This window comes from Cynocephalus volans, chromosome 10, assembly GCF_027409185.1.
Source record: "Cynocephalus volans isolate mCynVol1 chromosome 10, mCynVol1.pri, whole genome shotgun sequence".
NCBI lineage: Eukaryota > Metazoa > Chordata > Mammalia > Dermoptera > Cynocephalidae > Cynocephalus > Cynocephalus volans.
In genome coordinates, this window is record NC_084469.1 from 98675338 (window position 1) to 98696366 (window position 21029).

General features: G+C 39.1%; 1 protein-coding gene across 1 annotated transcript in view; it reads left to right on the forward strand.

Moving 5' to 3' along the window:
• The first annotated feature begins 19465 nt into the window (after nt 1–19465).
• LOC134387529 (putative adhesion G protein-coupled receptor E4P) overlaps nt 19466–21029 on the forward strand; it is a 49654-nt gene continuing 48090 nt past the window's right edge. The window contains exon 1 of the mRNA XM_063109980.1: nt 19466–19496. Coding sequence (XP_062966050.1) covers nt 19466–19496 — 31 coding nt within the window. The remainder of the gene's footprint in view (nt 19497–21029) is intronic.

Here is a 21029-nt window from a genome sequence, read left to right on the forward strand (position 1 = left end):
TGAACCTGAAAAACAAAACCAAATTTATCTACTGCCAAGATACAATGGTAGAACAGACATTGGGTACACATTGCCATTCCAAAAGGGAGGAATAAGCCAGAAGAAAGGAAAAACAGGCCCCAAACAAGTCCAAAACCCAGCAGGGCAGGCATTAAATCTCAAGGCTGGTGAATCAGTTACCTTGATTCCATGTTCAACTGCCTCTGCACACTGGTGTGGAGGTTGGGTCCCCAAGTCCTTGGGCAGCTCTGCTCCTATGGCTTTCCTGATCTCAGGCCACACTTCACCTCTCCCAGGCTGGTGTTCCACTCTGGTAGCTCCACAGGTTTGGGGTCTCCATAGTGGTCCCGCTCTCATGGCTCCACTAGGCATGGCACTGTTGGGGTTTCTCTGCTGCAACTCTGACCCCACATTTCTGCTCAGCATTGCTTTAGCAAAGGCTGTCTGCAGTGACTCCACCCTTGCGACAGATCTCTTCCTGGGTCCCCAGACTTTTCCATACAAACTTTGAAATCTGGGTGGAGGTTCCCAAGCCTTTCCAGCTCTGGCATTCTGTGAGCCTGCAGACCTTACACCACATGAATGCCACCAAGACTTCCAGCTTGTATTTTCTAAAGCTGCAGGTCCAGCCACACTTGGGGTCAATTTAGCCACAGCTGGAGCAGCCACAGCAGCTGGGGTGCGGGTGCTGGAAGCAGCTTCTTGAGGTGGCCCTAAGCAGAGAGCCCATGGAGGGTGCCTGGGGCCTGTTCCCCAAGACCATTCTGTCTCCCTAGGCCTTTGGGCCTGAAATGGAAGGGTCAGCCCCAGAGGCTTCTGCAGTGCCTTCAGGGCCTTTTTCTCCTTCTCTTGGTAATCCTATTCCTTTGTACTAATCTTCTTAGCTAATGGTCGCTGGGCTGCACCATTGCATGCTCTCTGCTTTTCTACTACATGGCCTTGCTGCAAATTTTCCAAATCTTTATGCTCTGCTCCCATTTTAAATTCTGGCTTTACATCATGCCTTTGTTGCCATAACTCAGAGTAGGCTGTTAGAAGTAGCCATGCAGTGTTCTTAATGCTTTGCTGCTTAGAAATTTCTTTGGCCAAATGATCTGGTTCACAACTCTTAAGTTCCAACTTCCATGAAGTCCAAGGGCAGGGACACAATGCAGCCAGGTTCCTTGCTATGGTGTAGAAAGGGTTATCTTTTGTCCAATTCCCAATAAGTCCCTCATTTCTATATGAGACCTCATCATCCTTTGTCTTTTTCTCTTCTTCTAAGTCCTCCAAACTCCTCCAACCTTTGCCCATTACCCAGTTCCAAAGCTGAATCCACATTTTCAGATATCTATATAGAACACCCCACTCCTGGTACCAATTTTCTGTTTTAGTCTGTTTTGTGTTGCTATAACAGAAATATCTGAGACTGGGTAATTTATAAAGGAAAGAGGTTTATTTGGCTTATGATTCTGGGACTGCTGCATCTGGCACGGGCCTCAGGCTGCTTCCACTCATGGTGGAAAGTCGCAGGCAGCTGGTGGGTACAAGCAGATCACATGGCAAGAGGAAACAAGAGAGAGGAAGCAACAGAGAGAGAGAAGGTGCCAGGGTCTTTTAAAGCAATGAGCTCTTGTGGGAACTAATTGAGCGAGAACTCGCTCATTAATCCCCCCCGCCCCAAGGAAGAGCATTAATCCACTCATGAGGGACCTGCTCCCATGACTCAATCAGTTTCCAACGCTGCCACATTGGAAATCAAATTTCCACATGAGTTTTGGAGGGGACAACACATCCAAACTCCATCAGTGAGGTATCACATTTATTGATTTGCACATGTTGAAACATCCCTGCATCCCTGAGGTATGTCCCACTTGATCATGATGAATGATCTTTTGGTGGGCTGTTGGATTTGGTTTGCTAATATTTTGTTGATGATTTTTGCATCTGCTTTCATCATGGATATTAGCCTGTGGTTTTCTTTTTTGCTGGGTTTGTAATCAGGGTAATGTAAGACTCATAGAATGAGTTTTAAAGAATTCCCTTCACTGCATTTTTTGGGGGCTATTTTGAGAAAAATTGGTATTAATTCTACTTTAAATGTTAGCACATGCAACATTTGCAAAAATAGACAAATGGGATTACATCATAGTAAAAAGCTTCTACACAGTGAAGGAAACAATCAACAGAGTGAAGAGATAACCTACATAATGGGAGAAAATATTTGCAAACTATACATCTGAGGAGGGGTTAATATCCAGAATACATGTGGAACTCAAATAACTCAATAGCAAAAGAATAAATAATCCAATTAAAAATGGGGAAAATATCTGAACAGAAGTTTTGCAAAAGAAGGAACATGAATGACCAACAGGCCTATGAAAAAATGCTCAACATCACTAACCATCAGGGAAATGCAAATTAAAACCATGATGAGACATTACCTCACCCAAATTAGAACATCAATTATCAGAAAGACAAAAAATAACATGCTGGTGATGATGTTGAGAAAGGGGAACTTTTACACAGTGTTATGTGGGAATGGAAATTAGTACAGCCATTATGTACAAGAAAATGGAGGTTCCTCAAAAAGCTAAAAATAAAACCACCATATGATTCAGTCATCCCACTACTAGGTATATACTCAAAGGAAATGAAATCAGTATGTTGAAGAGATATTTGTACTGCCATGTGTATTGCAGTACCATTTATGATAGTTAAAATATGGAATCATCCTGAATGTCAATCACCTGATGAGTGGATTTTGAAATGTGGTGTATATACCCAAAGTAATGCTATTCCACCATAAAAATAAAATCCTGTCATTTGTGACAGCATGGATGAACCTAGAGGACATTAATTTAAGTGAAATAAGCGAAGTACAGGACAAATCCCACATGATCTCACACACATGTGGAATCTGAGAAAGTTTATCTCGTAGAAGTAGAGAGTAGAGTGGTGGTTAGCAGAGGATGGGGATGGTAGGAAGGAAGTGAGAATGTGGGAAGATTGGTCAACAGGTACAAAGCTACAGTGAGATACAAGAAACAAGTTCTGGTGTTCTATGGCACAGTAGGGTGACTATAGTTAATAATGTATTTTATATTTCATAATAGCTGGAAGAGAGGATTTGAGTGTTTTCACTGCAAAGAAATGACAAATGTTTAAGGGATGGATATGCTAATTACTCTGATCTGATTGTTTCACAGTGTATATCTTGACACATCACTCTGTACCCCATAAACATGTACAATTATTATGCGTCAATTAGAAACATTGCAGAGTAGGCTAACTATGGTTAACAGTTGTTTCAAACATTACGTAATAGCTGGAGGAGAGGCTTTTTAATGTTTTCATCCCAAAGAAATGTAAAATGCATGAGGCGATTGACACTTTGACTACCCTGCCCTGATGATTATACAACATATGTATGTATCAAGACATCAGATTGTAACTCATAAGTATGTACAATTACAGTGTGTCAATTCAAATTAAAAACAAAAACAACAAAAGAAAACATAAAAAAATTAAAGGATGTCCAATACGTAGAAACAGAGAGTAGAAAAGTGGTTACCAGCAGTGAGCGTGGAGTGGGAGAGACATGGGGAGATACAGGTAAAGAGCACAAAAGTGTAGTTATGTAGGATGGAGACGTCTGGAGACCTAATGTGCAGCATGAGGACAATGGTTAATAACATTGCATCATACACAGAAAATTTGCCAAGAGAGTAGATTTTAGATACCAAACCACACACACACAAAAGGTAACCTGAGATGATGGATATGTTAATTTGCCTGACTGTAGTTATCATTTCACTACATGTATCAAAACATCATGCTGTGCACCTTAAATGTACACAATAGAAAATAAAATAAACACATGAAAAATGTATATGGGGACATAACTTTTCCCTTTTGCCTCAGGCTTCATAATGACCTGGCACAGCACTGTCAGGCCTTGGATTTGAATATTTTGTTTATAATGGATTTTGATTCTTTAAAATATTGCATCAATGTAGTATTTGTCTTGATTACTTTGTTTTTTGGTGCTTCCCTCCCCCAAGTCCTCAGCTTGATTATACTCTTTCTGGGGAAGATTCACAGAAGTTTTTCCGGGAAATGGGACAGCACTCTCAGCATCCCTTCCTTAAAACACTCTATTATTAATAATAATCTCTTAGTCACACCCTTCTGCATGTCAAGGAAAAATTGTACCATGACAGGCCCAATGCCTCATGCCCACATAAGAAATTGTCCTGAGGGTGCCCGAACCAGTGTGTCTATGTTATTTCCAAATCTTTATTTTTCTCACTCGTCACATTATAAGCCTATTTTCAATTCAACTGTTAAAGCAAAATTTAAATGACAGCCTGAAAAATTCCGGAGCAAGCAAAACAAATCAGGCCTTAAAAATAGCCTCAGCTGAGCTTAAACCGCAAACATGAGCGAAACTTAACTTGGTCATCTGGCAAGAGCTCATGTCAGACAGAAACAAAACTTAACCTCAGCCAATCATGAGTGTGTGACTAGGGACTTCCCAACAAAGTAAACAACAGAAGGACAATTTTGTAACTGCAACCAATCAAATAGTTTTTTTTTAGAAAAATTTGCTTATGCAATCACCCTATAAATACTTGCCTTTTATGCCTTGACATTAGAGCTCTAAACCTCTTTTGGTTTGCTGTTTCAAAACTGATGAATCACCTGTCACTCAGATAAGCTCTTTCACATTTTATTGTGCCTCAGATTTTTCTTTCACATATCAAATCTTTCAGCACTTCATTTTTGGGGTGGCTGCATGTTAATCTGATGTATATGTATGTCATAATGTATTTAACCCAAGTTTGTATCATTTCCAACTTTTCAGTTTTATAAACAACACCGTAATGAACATCTTTTTTATTTTCATATTTAACATTTTATATATTTTTTATTGATTATACATATTCTTGGGATCGCACAGCTGATTATCAGCACCTGTGCCCAAGATGTGCAGGTGAGATCAAGACTGTGAACATGACCACCACCACAGTAAAAAAACAAACAACCCAATTTAAAAATGGGCAGAGGAGCTGAACAGACATTTTTCAAAGGAAGACACACAAATGGCCAACAGGTACATGAAAAACTGATCAACATCACTGATAATCAGGGAAATACAAACTATAACCACACTGAGATATCATCTCACCCCAGCTAGACTGGCTATTATCAAAAAGACTGAGAGTAACAAATGCTGATGAGGTTGTGGAGAAAAGGAAACTCTTCTACACTGTTGGTGGGGCTGTAAATTAGTAAAGACATATGCAAAAGAGTATGGAGTTGTCTGAAACAACTACAGGTAGAACATATGATCCAGCAATCTCACTTCTGGGTATCTACCCAAAGGAATGGAAATCACCATGTCGAAGGGATGCCTGCGCTCCCGTGTTCATCGCAGCTCTATTTAGCAGTAGCTGAAATACGACACCAACCTGAATGCCCATCAGTGGATGACTGGTTAAGGGAAATGTGATATATATACACAATGGAATACTACTCAGCCATAAAAAAGACTGTAATGAACATCTCTGGATAAATTTTAAATACTCTACTTTTTAAGTGCTTTAAAAATTACAGGCATATCTCAGAGATATTGTGGGTTTGGTTCCCACAACGCAATAAAGTGAGTTGCATAAATTTTTGGTTTCCCAGTGCACATAAAAATTATGTTTATACTAAACTGTAGTGTATTAAGTGTGCAATGGCATTATGTCTAATGGAACAATGTACATACCTTAATCGAAAATACTTTATTGGTAAAAAATGCTAATGATCATCTCATCCTTCATCAAGCTGTAATATTTTTGCTGGTGGAGGGCCTTAAGTCTATGTCGATGGCTGCTGACTGATCAGGCTGGTGACTGCTAAAGTTTGGGGTGGCTGTGGCAATTTTTACAAATGTTCAACAATGAAATTTGCCCATCCACTGACTCCTCCTTTCATGAAATATTCCTGTGTAGCACACAATGTGGTTTGATAGCATTTTACCCACAGTACAGCTTCTCTCAAAATTAGAGTGAATCCTCTAAACCCCAGTGCTGCTTTTTCAAATAAGGTTGCATAATAGACTCAGTTCTTTGTTGTCATTTCAGCAATGTTCATAGCATCTTCAGCAGGAGTAGATTCCATCTCAAGATACCACTTCTTTGCTCATCTATAAGAAGCAACTCTTCATTCCTTAAAGTTTTATCATGAGACTGCAGCAATTCAGTCACATCTTCAGGTTCCATTTCTAATTCTGTTTCTCTTCCTATTTCTGCCACATCTGCAGTTACTTCCGCTACTGAAGTCTTGACCCCTCAAAGTCGTCCACAAAAGTTGGAATCAGCTTTTTCTAAATTCCTGTTAATGTTGATATTTTGACCTACTCCCATGAATCAGGAATGTTCTTAATGGCATCTAGAATGGTGAATCCTTTCCAGAAGGTTTTCAATGTACTGTGCTCAGATCCATCCGAGGAATCACTGTGGATGGAAGCTATAGTCTTACAACACGTTTCTCTTAAATAATAAGACTTTAAAAGTTAAAATTACCCCTTGCTCCATGGACTTCAGAATGGATGTTGTGTTAACAGGCATGAAAATGTTAATCTCGTTGTACATCTCCATCAGAGCTCTTCAGTGCATTGTCAATGAGCAGTAATACTTTGAAAGGAATATCTTTTACTCTGAGTAGTAGGTTTCAACAGTGGGTTTAAAATATTTAGTAAACCATGCCGTAAATGGATGTGTGTCATCCAGGCTTTGTTGTTCCATAGGCAGAGTACATTAAGCATAATTATTAAGGGCCCTAGGACTTTCAGATTGGTAAATGAGCATTGGTTTCAACTTAAAGTCACCAACTGCATTAGCCCCTAACAAGAGAGTCAGCCTGTCCTCTGAAGCTTTGAAGAAAGGCATTGACTTCTCTCTAGCTATGAAAGTCCTAGATGGCATCTTCTGCCAGTAAAAGGCTCTTTCATCTACTTTTCGTCTGAAGCTTCCTCACTTCTCTCAAAGAAGAGAGTTACGGTATTGCTCCAGATTAGGCTTTGGCTTAAGGGAATGTTGTGGCTGGTTTTGCTCTATCCAGACCACTAAAACTTTCTCTATTCGAGCAATGAAGCTGTGTTGCTTTCTTATCATTTGTGGGTTCAGTAGAGTCTCACATCTAATTTTCTTCTAGAACTTTTCAGCCTATCTTGGCTTTCAAAATGCCTTTCTCACTAAGCTTAATGCTTTCTAGCTCTTGGTTTAAAGTGAGAGACTTGTGACTTCCTTTCACTGGAACACTTAGAGGCCATTGTGGGATTGTTAATTGACCTAATGTAAATACTGTTGCATTTCAGGGAATAGGGACGCCCACGGGGAGGGAGAGAGGTGGAGGAATGGCTGGTCAGTGGAGGAGTCAGAACACACATTTATCAGTTAGGTTCACTATCTCATTAGGGTGTGTCTTATGGCTCTCCAAAACAATTATGAGAGTAACAGCAAAGATCACTGATCCCAAGTCACCATACAGATATAATAATAAAGTTTGAACTATTGCAAGAATTACAAATATAGTAATTACAAATACAAATTACAAATATGATAATTTGGTGTTTATTTAAAGTCTGCTCACAGAATAGCTTTCCATCATTGGTTCTAAGTCATCTGGTTGCCTCCCTGATTTAACGTTTCGATTCTACTCTTCCTAACATTATTGATCTTTTATTTGTAATAGTCAACATGTTGGATCATAATCAGATATTCATGGGTTTTGTCCCCACCTATCCTATGAGGTCCTTGTCTGATTTATATCTGTAAGTTTACTACCCAGCATGTAGACAGGTGTGACTAAGAGGTTAGGGTCACTGATTGGGTTAATAATGTTAATTGAATGAATACATTCAGAAAAGAGAGTATGTCATCTACTGTACAGTAACAAAATATTGTTCTGATATACCCCCTTTGGTATATCAGAAGTGACCGCATTTGGTTTTACAAATAATGTCCTGCTTTTGCAGGTACCAAAACAGGTCCTTTTTGTTTAAGTTTCCAATAACAATACCTCTGTGCTAATTCTATCATCAATACTTCTATTTCTAAAATGACAATAGGTGACTTGGGTCAGGTGCCCTAAAAGCAGAGCCTGAGACCAGGGTCTCAGTTCCCATGATTTATTGAGGGAGCGCTCTCTTTTCTCTTTCTACTTTCCTTCCAGTGGAAACATCTCAAAACCTCCACGCACGTTAACTCATGTAGGTAGGTGTTTCACAGGTGCTGTGAAGGTGTATCCCAATTGCTTGCCAAACACATGTAAGTTCTTTTTTTAAAAAATATATCTTATTTTGTCAATATGCAATGTGGTGGATTATTGTGACCCATTACTGAAACCTCCCTCCCCCCTGCAGCTCCCCTCTCCCTCCCAACAACCTCATATCTGTTCGCTTGTCTGTCAACTTCAAGGAACAGTAATCGTTGTGTCTTCTTCCCTCCCCCCCCCAGTTTATTTGTGTATTTATTTATTTATTTTTAGCTCCCACAAATAAGTGAGAACATGAAACACATGTAAGTTCTAACCGGTCCCGCCCAAATACTGAGACACACAGATGAGAAAACCCAAGAGTTTTGGAGAGATTAAGAAATTTGCACAACGTGATGTACTCATTCTATGAATATTTCCTAAGGATCTACTCTCTAGAAAATGAGGCACTGGTACTAAACAAGAGATCCATTGTGTTTCCTTTCAAGAAAGTTACATTCTCATGGTGCAGTTGGGAAGGGGGATGCAGACCCAATATACAAGTAGATGAATATCTAAGTGAGCTGATGTCTTCTGCTGACCCCCACCCCCCAAATCTACCCAGTTGTCTGTTCATAACGCTGATATATTTGTAGCAAAACAATTTATTGAGGTCTAATTGACAAATAAAAATGACATGTATTTAATGTGTACAATGTGGTGTTTTGATATATGCATACATTATGCAACGGTTACCACAATGGACTCTGTTGGCCTATGGCCCCCAGTTGGTTTTGCCCAGTGGGACATACCGTATGGAGCTCAGAAGAAGGGAACACAGCGAGATCAGGGTGTTTGTGCCTTAGCTGCATGGCCTGGCACACCAAGTCTTATCAATGACAATTTCTTACTCCTTGTCTATTCTGATATTTTATTGATAGCATCACATGTAATGCCTAAGTAACTTTAACCTAACTTCAGATTTTATTTCCACACAAAAGAAAAAGAAAAAACAATTTCCCAAATGTAGGAAACTGAGAAGTGATTTTGGAACAGGGAACTGAGTAATGCAAGGACGTGCTGACTCACTTGCACAATCTGGCCCTAAATTCTCCTAGTAAGAATTAAAGGCTTCTCTTTTTTAAAATTTTTGAGAAACTTTTATACTGTTTCCCATAGCAGCTGCAGTTTATAAGTGTATGAGTTCCTTTTTCTGTGCATCCTCACCAGCATTTGTTCTTTTTTGTCATTCTGGTTAATAGCCATTGTAGCTGGGGTGAGACAATAGCTCACTGTGGTTTTAATTTGCATTTCCCTGTTGGTTAGGGATGTTGGACATTTTTTCATATACCTGTTGGCCATTCGTATGTCTTCCTCAGAGGACTGTCTATTCAGATCACTTGCCCAAGTTTGGATTGGATGGTTATTATTATTTGTTGTCATTGTTGTTGAGCTGAATTCCTTGTATATTTTGGATATTAATCTCTTGTTGAATGAATAATTTACAAATATTTTCTTCAATTCTGCAGGTTGTCTCTTCACTCTATTGATTGTTTCCTGTGCTGTGCCGAAGATTTTTAGTTTGATACATTTTCATTTGTCTAATTTTGCTTTTGTTGATTGTACTTTTGAGGTCTTAGCCATAAAATCTTTGCCCAGACCAACATCCTATAGCATTTCCCCTGTTTTCTTCTTGTAGTTTCATAGTTTCAGGTCTAATATTTAAGGCTTTAGTTCATTTTGAGGTTTTTTTAAAATGTAGTATGATATAGATGGTCTAGTTTCATTCTTCTTTATATGAATATACAGTTTTCCCAGCACCATTTATTGAAGGGGCTGTTTATTCCTCAGTGTAAGTTCTTGGCATCTTGTTGAAAATCAGCTGGCTGTAAATATGCGAATTTATTTCTGGATTCTCTATTCTGTTCTATTGGTTGATGTGTCTGTTTTATGCCATTTTTTTGCTGTGTTGGTTAATGTAGCTTTGTAGTGTATTTTGAGGTCAGGTAGTGTGATATTTCCAGATTTGCTCTTTTTACTCAAGGTTGCTCTGGCTGTGTAGTCTTTCGTGGTTCCATACACATTTTAGGATTGCTTTTTCTCTTCCTGTGAAGAATGTCATTGGTATTTTGATAGGGATTGCATTGAATCTGTAGGTGTCTTTGTGTGGTATGAACATTTTAACAATGTTAATTCTTCCAATTAATGAAGATGCAGTGTCTTTTCATTATTTTGTGTCCTCTTCAATTTCTTTTATCAGTGCTTTATAGCCTGCATTCTAGAGACTTTTTACCTTTTTGGTTAAATTTATTCGTAGGTTTTGTTTGTTTGTTTGTTTTGGTAGTTATTGTAAATGGAATTGCTTTCTTGGTTTATATTTCAGCTAGTTTGCTGTTGTATTAAAATGCTAATGATTTTCGTATGTTGACTTCATATTCTGCAGCTTTAGTGAATTTTTTTTATCAGTTCTAAGAGTTTTTGGTGGAGTCTTCAGGTTTTTCTTTGTATAAGACATGTTGTCTGCAAATGGGGACAGCTTAACTTTGTCATTTCCAATTTGCGTGATCTTTATTTTTTTCTTGCTTAATTGCTCTGGTTAGAACTTCCAGGACTACATTGAAAACGAATGGTGAAAGTCGGCACTCCTTTTTTTTTTTTTCATTGTACCACTTATGGAATACAGTTTGGTGTTTCAATACATGCATATATTGCATAATGATCCAATCAGAATAGCTAGCACATCTGTCTCCTAAACATGTATGATTTCTTTGTGGTTGTAACACTCAAGATCTTCTTGTCTGGCTATCTCGAAATATGCAATACAGTTTTATTAGCTATAGTTACCCTGGAGCACCAGTACTTATCTTCCTATCTAATGTACCCAAATGTCACACTATATTCCATAAATGTATACAATTGCTATGGGTCAATTGAGAAAAAATAAATTTTAAAAAAGGGAGAGAGAAGAAATAGAGTAGAATAGTGCTTACCAGAGGCAGAAAGGAAGAGAGGGAGGGGAGACAGGGAGAAGGTGGCAAATGGACACTTTGTCTTGATCCAATTCTTAGAGGAAAAGCTTCCCACTTACCTTGTTAAATATGATGTGGGCTGTGGGTTTGTCATACATGGCCTTTATTGTTTTGAGTTACATTCTTTCTGTACTTAATTTGTTTATTTCATTTTTTTTATCAGAAAGGGATGTTGGGGCTGGCCCCGTGGCGCACTCGGGAGAGTGCAGCGCTTGGGAGCGCAGTGGCGCTCCCGCCGCGGGTTCAGATCCTATACAGGAATGGCCGGTGCGCTCACTGCCTGAGTGCGGTGCGGGCGACACCAAGCCAAGGGTTGCGCTCCCCTTACCGGTCACAAAAGAGACAAAAAAAAAAAAAAAGAAAGGGATGTTGAATTTTATGAAATGTTTTTACTGTGTCCACTGAGATATCATATGTTTTTTGTTCTAGTTTGTGTTGATGTGATGTATCACATTTATTGATATGCATATGTTGAGTCATCTTTTCATTGCTGGAACAAACCCTTCCTGATATGGTATATAATCTTTTCAATATGTTGTTGGATTCAGTTTGCTAGTATGTTGTTGAGTATTTTTGCACTTATGTTTATCAAGGATTAAGGTAAAGAATCAACCTTTTATCAATAGATAAATAAAGAAAATGTGACATATATACACAATCAAATACTATTCAGCCATAAAAATGAATAAATCCTGTCACTTGCTGCTACGTGGGTGAGCCTGGAGAACATTATGTTGTGGAATATACTATAAAACAAATGTACTTCACAGGGCCTGGTTTTCCAAAGTCTTGCAGTTTCAAATATTGACCTTGCAAAGGACAAGAAGTTTTCCTCAGTCTATAAAGTCTCTGGTGTAAGATAAAAATTTGTAACACAGCAAGGTTGCTGGCTCAAAGACAGACTGGCTACTGATTGATATCTAAAGTTACTGGGAAATTACTGTAAGAAGAGAATGTTTGCTAAGATTGAGCTTTTGTTGGTGGGTCACTTAATTGTCTAAGGGAATGTCATCTGACTTGTTTTTACTGACTTGTTTTACCAGCTTCTATTGTTAAACGATACTTAGCAAAAACCCCACCTATGTCTCTTCCTGTAACTTCTTGGTCTGGAGAATAAATGCAGGAAGAGAACCCCAATTTGTGGTTAATTTCCCAAGGAAGGGACGTCTCTTGTTTGAGGGTTCCAGGGAAGTTAACCACTTAGGGCTTCTCGCTGCTCAGAAGAGATGGGCTTTGAGTAATCCTTTGTGGCTCCATCACCCAGGGGAAGTGGGGTGACAAATCCATGGGGGGCGAAGCAACATTATGTCAAGTGAAATAAGCCAGGCACAGAAAGATAAATACTGCATGTTCTGACTCCTATGTGGAAGCTGAAAACATGCATCTCACAGAAGCAGATAGTAGAACAGTAGGTACTAAAGGCTGGGAACAGTAGTGGGGAGGAAGAGTTAGGGAGATATTGGTTAACAAATACAAAATTACAGCTTGATAGGAAGAATAAGTTCTGGTGTTTTATAACATGGTAAGGTGACTATAGTTAACACTAATCCATTGTATATTCTCAAATAGCTAAGAGAGAAGATTTTAAATGTTCCCAGCACAAATAAATGATAAATATTTGAGGTGATGTGTATGCTAATTACCCTGATTTTATCATTACACATTGTGTAGAGGCATAAAAATATCACACTGGACTCCAGAAATATGTACAATTATTATGTGTCTGTTAAAAAAAATGAATGAATTGAAGGAGCTTCTTCAAAGTTGGATCCATTCCCTTGGCATAGACGGGAATTAGCCCCACTCTCTGTTACTTGGCTTTCCGCAATGAACACCATCACCTTTCCAAGGTCACTTCTAAGGCACTTTAGTGTGGCCCACTCTGGTCTTATACTATTTAAGTTACTTTTATGAAAAAAGAACTAATGCATCCTGCATTATTTCAACTCCCCAACCATCAACCCAGCCTCCTCACCCCAAGACTCCTTGAGAACTGGAGTTCATGATAAGTAGCGATGTACTTCCTCTTCTGTTAGCTCTGAGAAGCTGCCAGACTGGGGGAGACGCAAGGACTTTTCTTCTTCAGGGTAAGTAGGAATTGGTTTAGTGTCTTCCCATAGGAAATAGAAAATGCTCCACTTGTGATCATGGGTCTAGAAAAACATTCTGGCTGTGGAAACACTTTCAAGGAGGCCTCATTTTATGTCCTGTTGCTTTGTTCCTTGAGAGCTGCTATGTGGGCATCTATCTCACGTTCATTCTTGCAATTCTGCCTGGGCAAGGAATGTGTGTGTTGCTATGTGGTAGTGTGGAACCTACAGAGATGCGTTAGCACACTCGAAGGAGGTGTTGAATTGTGTATTTATGAGCTAAAGGTGCACTAAAATGATAAAGTTTTCAGGAGACTAAAGCAATCATAGCTTATAACCAATTTGTTATTAAAAATGAGGAAAAAGATCTAAAAAGACGAGTGAGTTTACTGAGTTCCTGTGGCGAATTAACAACTTTTTCATACACCTCACCTCCATAGTAAACACATCAGCACAGTTAAATGCCAAGCTGACTGTGGAAGGATTGTTTGTTTTATTCATGGCCTAATTAAAGAGATTTACAGGTTAATGTTTTTCAACCAAGTGATTGTGACCCAATGGAGGGGAGTGGTTAGGAAACCGACTTAGTAAGTAAAAAGAGGTATTGCAACAACCAGAAATTAAAAGGATTATAGTTTTAAAATATCACATGCTACATGTCGTGAGTATTGTTTTGTAAAATTCGTTTTAGTTCTCTCTCTCTCTGATGTAAAATGTATTTTTTAGAGTGGATCAGGCTCAGAAACATCTCTGTAAATCAGCGTCTCTGGTGGCCTCAACTGTTCTGAAAAATATTACCACCTCTTTCACATAAACATACTGACTTTAGTTAAATTAGTTTCAAGTGAGTCCTCCAAAAAAGAATTTTCCTCATCTGGACAGGGATTCTTTGCATTCATAGGTTCTCCAGTATATTTTAAGATAGTTTTTTTTTGAAGGGAAGAGAAACATGAACTAAAAAGAAAGACGAATATTGACAGACGGAAGGCACCCAGGAAGTGACCACATGTAATACCTCAAAAGGGACACAAAATTTTCACGTACAGAATTTGATTTTCAATCAGGCAATCTTGTCTACTTCAGAGATGGCAAGCTGGTGGCCCACTGGTCCTGTATTTAAGGAAAACATGGACATGGATGTCTCTAGACAGAGACTGAGGTCTGCAGTTTCCCACAGTCTGATCTATTCCCACCATGTCTTTACTTATTTATGTATGTGTCTAGTTCTTAGGAGACATTGGAGTTGATAACTTTGGCGAGGTGGTTGTACACGGGCTTTGGACTCAGGCAGACTTTGTCTAAGTGTCAGCTTTGCATGTTCCTAGCACCATGACCTTGGGAAAGTGATATAATCTCTTTGAATGCAATTACTTCATCTAAAGAGTGGGGAAATAATTATAAGAGCTACATTATAAGATAGTTGAGAGCTTTCAATGAGGTGATAGCTACAAAGCTCTTAGTAAGGTGTTTGGCTCTTAATAGAGGTTCCATAAATGATTTTTAAAAGTGGCAATGGAAGGGATGAGCTGCAAATTTTTGTTTACAAGCAAGATTCCAACGCATAATGTATGGCTGACCTGTTCAGAGACATCAGGAATGAGGGATTCATGGCATTCTCATGACCATTGCTTTGTTTCTGTGGGATCTTCCCTGGACCGTTGTTAACTCTCACAATCACCTGGTAAAGGGTCAGTCCTTAGCATGTGACATCATGGCTACAACTGGAGTCAGGGTGGGGCAGGAGAGATCTCCACGACCACCATCACCGTTGCTGTCACATCCACCATTATCACCACCATCTCCATAACCATCCTCTCTACCTTCACTACCGCCATCATTTCCTTCATCACCATCACAATCACCATTACTATCTCATCCACCGCCGACACTATGATGATCGTCATTACCATTACCACCACTGTCATCTTCACCATCATTATCATATACACCATAATAACCACCTCCACCCTCGCCACCACCATCATCACCATCACCACCATTACCCTCATGCCCATAATACCACCACCACCACCATCATCATCACAACCATCACCATCACCACCATTACCCTCATGCCCATAATACCACCACCACCACCACCATCATCATCACAACCATCACCATCACCACCATTACCCTCATGCCCATCATACCAACCACCACCATCATCATCATCACCACAACCATCACCACCATTAACCTCATGCCCATCATACCACCACCACCACCACCACCATCATCATCATCATTCTTTCTAGTCTTCACAGGTAACTTTATTAAGCACTTGCCATGTGCCATGCAGGTGCCACATGCTATGGAAGGTCTTCTCACTGAATCAGCATGAGACTAGGAAGCACTCATATGTGCTCGCTCTTAGCTCTGTTTTGCACATAAGAAAACTCAGGCTTGGAAGTAAAGTTATAATCTCAGGACCACTCAACTAGTAGCTGTGGATTTGAGATTCAAATCCAGGTTTGCCTGTGCCCTGAATTATGATGACATCTAACTGCCCATGGCTAGCACCTAACTGTGCATGAGGCATTTTTCCCTTTTTTAAAAAAATTATGGAGCTTTTCAAACATACACACACAGAGAGAATGGCATAATTAACCCCCTGTCATCCAGCTTCAACAAGGATTGACTCCTGGCCAAACTTGTTTTATCTGTACTTCTACCTGCTCCCCTAAATCACTTCTCCTACCTAAGTATGTTAAAGTAAATCCTAGTCATTGCATGTTTTTAGCTGCATAATTTTTCATATGTATCTCCAAAAGATCAAAACTCTTCTAACATAGCCACTTTATCATACCTATAGCTTCCTTTGGAGCAGCCACCTAAGTTGATAGGTGAGGAAATTGAGACTGAATTATCATGTCTATGAAAAATGGATAATCATTTTTATATGTCATGAATCAGCCAGTGTTGTAACCTAAAAAAATTTATTTGTTTGATTTGGGTTCAGTAAGATACTGCAATTCACTGCAATTGGAATTCATGTTTCTAAGTTTCTTTTAATCTAAGTTCCTCTTCTATCTATTTTTCCCCTTTGTGTTATTTTTGATGAAGAAAAATGTTAAACTCAGCAGTATAGAGTAAAATGGTCGTTACTGGAGGCTGATGTAGGGCAGGGTTGGAATGGGGTGATGTTGGCCAAAGTGCTCAAAATTTCAGTTAGACAGGAGGAGTAAGTCCTGATTGCACAGCATGGTGAATCCAGTTAATAATAATATACAGTATATTTCAAAATCACTTAAAGAGTAGAACTTCTCATCACAGGAAAATGATAAGTATGTGAGGAGATGGATATGCTAATTATCTTGATTTATTGAGTTATTCCACTGTGTACGGTTTTTGGTTTAAAGTCTATTTTGTCTGATATAAAAATAGCTACTCCTGCTTGTTTTTGGTTTCCACATTCATGTGGTATATTTTTTTCATCCTCTCAGTATTAATCTGTATGTGTCTTATGGGTGAGGAGAGTCTCTTGAAGACAGCATAGAGTTGGGTCTAGCTTTTTAATCCAATCAGTCAATCTGTGACTTTTGAGTGTGGAGTTTAATCCATTTACATTTAGGGTTGTTATTGAAAGGTATTGTCTCACCCTTGGCATTTTATCAATTTTCGTTTGGATGTTTTAAATGTTTTTTGTCCTTTCTTCCCCTTTTATTGTTTGTCTTTTACTTTTGTTGGTTTTTAGAGGTGGTAAGATTTACTTTCTTTTTTGTTCTCATTTGTGTTTTTGTTCTACTAGTGGGTTTTGCTCTTTCTTTCATATTCATGGTAGTGATTATCATTTTTCAGATTCTGGATGCAGGACTCCCTTGAGGATTTCTTGCAGGTCTGGTCATGAGATGGTGAACTTCCACAGTTTCTGTTTGACTGGAAAATACACTATTTCTCTCTCGTTTTTGAAGGACAGTCTTGCTAATGTTGCTTTGCCTCCCATGGATTTGTCACCCCTTTTCCCCTGGGTGATGGAACCACCAAAGTTTACTCAGAGCCCATCTCTTCTGAGCATTGAGAAGCCCTGAAAAGGGGTTAATCTCACAGAACACTCAAGAGCGAGGCATTCCTTTCATTTGGGAAATTAACCACAAATTGGGGTTCTCTTCCTGCATTTATTCTGCAGACCGGGAAGTTACAGGAAGAGAACATAGGTGGGGTTTTTGCTAAGTACAGTTTAACAAGCTTGACAATAGAAGCTGGTAACATTTAGTAAGACAGGCAAGGTGATCTTTCATAATGCAGTTTGCAACGAAAGCTTGATATTAGCAAACATTCTCTTCTTACAGCAATTTCCCAGTATATTTGCATATCAATCAGTAACCTGCCTGTCTTTGAGCCAGCAACCTTGCTGTGTTACAGTTCTTTATCTTACAACAGAGACTATAGCCTGGGGAAAATTTCCTGTCCTTTGCAAGGTCAATATTTGAAACTGCAAGGCTTTGGAAAACCAGGCCCTGTGAAGTACATTTGCTTTATGCATACTCCACATGCTAGGTGTAGTATTCTTGGCTAGAATTTGTTTATTTCTTTTATTATTTTGAATATATCATCCCATTTTCTTCCATCCTGTAGAGTTTCTGTTGAGAAGTCTGCTGTTAGTCTGATTAAGGCTTCCTTATCAGTGACTTGACACCTTTCTCTTTCTGGTTTTATGATTCTCTATTTGTCTTTGAACTTTGCCCGTTTGACTATAATGTGTCTCAGAGAGAATCTTTCTGGACTGAATTTGTTTGGGGATCTTTGAGCCTCCTGGATGTGAAAGTCCATGTCTCTCTCTATACCTGGGAAGTTTTCTGTTATTATTTTGGTGAATAGATTTTCCTTGCCTTTTCCTTTCTTCTTCCCTTCTTCAACACCCATTATTCAAATGTTTGTGCATTTAAGGTTGTCTGCTAGCTCTCTTAGATTTTCTTCATTTAAAATATTTTTTTTCCTTTTTTTTTTTTTTTTTGTCTGCCTGGGTTATTTCAAAAAGACTATCTTCAAGATCAGAAATTCTTTCATCTGCTTGTTCCAGCATGCTGCTTAAGCTCTTGGTTGTGTTATTTATTTTGTTGAGTTAATTTTTCAATTCCATGAGTTCTGCTACATTCTTTTTTGAGGTATTAATCTCTTTGTAAATGTCCTCCTTCATACCATGGATTTTTTTTTTCTCATTTCACTATGTTGTCTTACGTCTCATTGAATTTCTTTAAGATTGTTGCTTGGAATTCCTTTTCCATCATTTCAAGAGTTTCCTGCTGTATAGGGTCTGGTACTTGAGAATGATATTCCTTTGGTGGTGTCATGTTTCCTTGGTTTTTCATATTTCTAGTATCTCTATATTGATATCTGGTCATCTCGTAGAACAGCTGATTCTTCTATTACTCTGGAGTGGGCTTTGAGGAGAGAGATGTCCTCCTCTTTTTCTGGTCTCTGCTGGTGACTTTCCTTGTGTCAGTGCAGTCAAGTGGGTGGCAGACCACCTGCATGGTGGCTGTGGCTGCTACTGTGGTGGTGAGCCACCCTTGCAGTAGCAGTGGTTGTGGCAGTGGCCGTGGTAGACCACACACATGTAAATGGTGATTTCAGTTTCCTCTTGCCTTCTGCTCAGCAGTGGGGGCTGCCCGCAACTCCTGCCTAGGACCTGGTATGTGCTTCTGCTTATTTTCCACAATGTAAACATATATCAAATCATTGTACCCCATAAATATATATAGTAATTTGCCAATTAAATTTTTTTTAAATGATAGCAATGTGAAAAAGAAAAAAAGACAAAAAAGGAACTGGGTAGTTTGTGTGGTGTTTTCCACTGTCTGCATCATGCTGACTGCAATAGAATAGGATTTTAGCAGCTAGCAGAATATTCCATTGGATGCATCTATTATCTAACATTTGTTGGGTGGTAAGCTTGTTCCCTATAATCATTTCTCATGGAGGTAGTCTCTCAAAATAAGATTTATTAGGTGAAATGAGAGGCAGAAACTAAAGAGTTTTGATACACATCAGCCATGTGCCTTCTAAACTTTTTTGACATCAGCAGTTAGTTTTCATAGGCCTTCTTCATTCCAGGAATTCTTACCACATCTGGCTTAAGAGAGATTCTCAGATTGTTGTTCCTCGTGTCTCAGTGCTATGGGAAGCAGGTGCCTTCCCCTGCTCTCAGGTAAGTGGAACAAAGAATTCTCTTTGCTTCTCCCTGTGCCCTGGTATCTCAGCTTTATTTGACCCCACAAATTTGGCACTTTGTCCAGCAATAACTGTGTGTGCCTGTCCTATTAGAAACTCCCATACTGAGTCTCTTAGTTTGAGGTCTCCCAAAGCAGAACTGAGACAAGGATTTGTGTATGCATAATTTATTTGGGAGGGAATGCCAGGAAGTACAAGAGAGGGGGTGGGGGCTGTCACACAAGGAAGGGTGAAGGGCCTGTGAAAGATGAGTTAATGAGGGGTTACCACTGTGGGTAACTGGAGCTCAATTATTCTGGAGACGCTTCAAGGGACAAGTGTGATTCCCATAGATTTCTGGCCTACACCTACAGGCTGCAGAAAGTGCCCTGTTGCAGAGAGGTACAGTAAGTCACATGCATACATAGGAACCCCCTTTGGCGTAGGTTGAGGGGAAACTTGCTACACTTATCGACCATCAAGAGAGTCCATGCTTGGGGTGCCATAGCTCAATATGACCTACACACTTTTCTGCTCTGGGCGTTTAGGGTCTTAGAGGTTAGAAAAAGTATCCGCAGGAGGAGTCAGATACAGTTTAAGGATGGAAGGTTTGTTAGGAGATCTTGTAGACAAGTGATGTCCAATACTCCTTGTCGGGGTTTGGCAAACTTTTTCTGTAAAGGGCCAGATAATTAACACTTTCAGCTTTGTAAGTCATGTGGTCTGTGCCTTAACTACTCAACTCTGCTGTTGTAGTGCAAAAGCATCCATAGCCCTTATGTAAATGAATGGATATGACTATGTGCCAATTAATGTTTATTTATAGACATAGAAATGTGAAATTCATATAGTTTCCATGCATGTGCCATGAAACAATATTCTTCTTTTGATTTTTAAAATCATTTAAGAAATTTAAAAACCATTCTTAGCTCATGGGTCGTACAAAAACAGGCCCATAATTTGGTGACCCCTGACCTATAGGAATCAAGTTATATTACTTTTTGTTTTATAAAAGCATTCATAGTGAAATGGTTGATGATTGGTTTTGCCTTACAAAAATGACCATGTCACATAGAAAGAGAAATACCACATGTGTTCACTCAAAAGTGGGAGCTAAAAAAAACAAATAAAAAGGAAAGAAAGGAAGGAAGATTCAACAAATGCTGGCACAGATGCGGAGAAAGGGGAACACTCCTATAATGTTGGTGGGACTGTAAATTGGTTCAGCTCTTATGGAACATGGTATGGAGGTTCCTCCAACAACTACAGGTAGAACTGCCATATGATCTAGCAATTCCACTACTGGGTATACACCAAAGCAATGGAAATCATCGTGTTGAAGGGAGCTACATTCCCATGTTTATCACAGCTGTATTTACGGTAGTGAAGAGTTGGAACCAACCTAAATATCCATCATCAGATGGCTGAATAAGGAAAACGTGATATGTTTACACAATAGAATACTACTCTGCCATAAAAAAGAATGAAATTCTGCCATTCGCAGCAACATGGGTAAACTTGGAGAAAATTA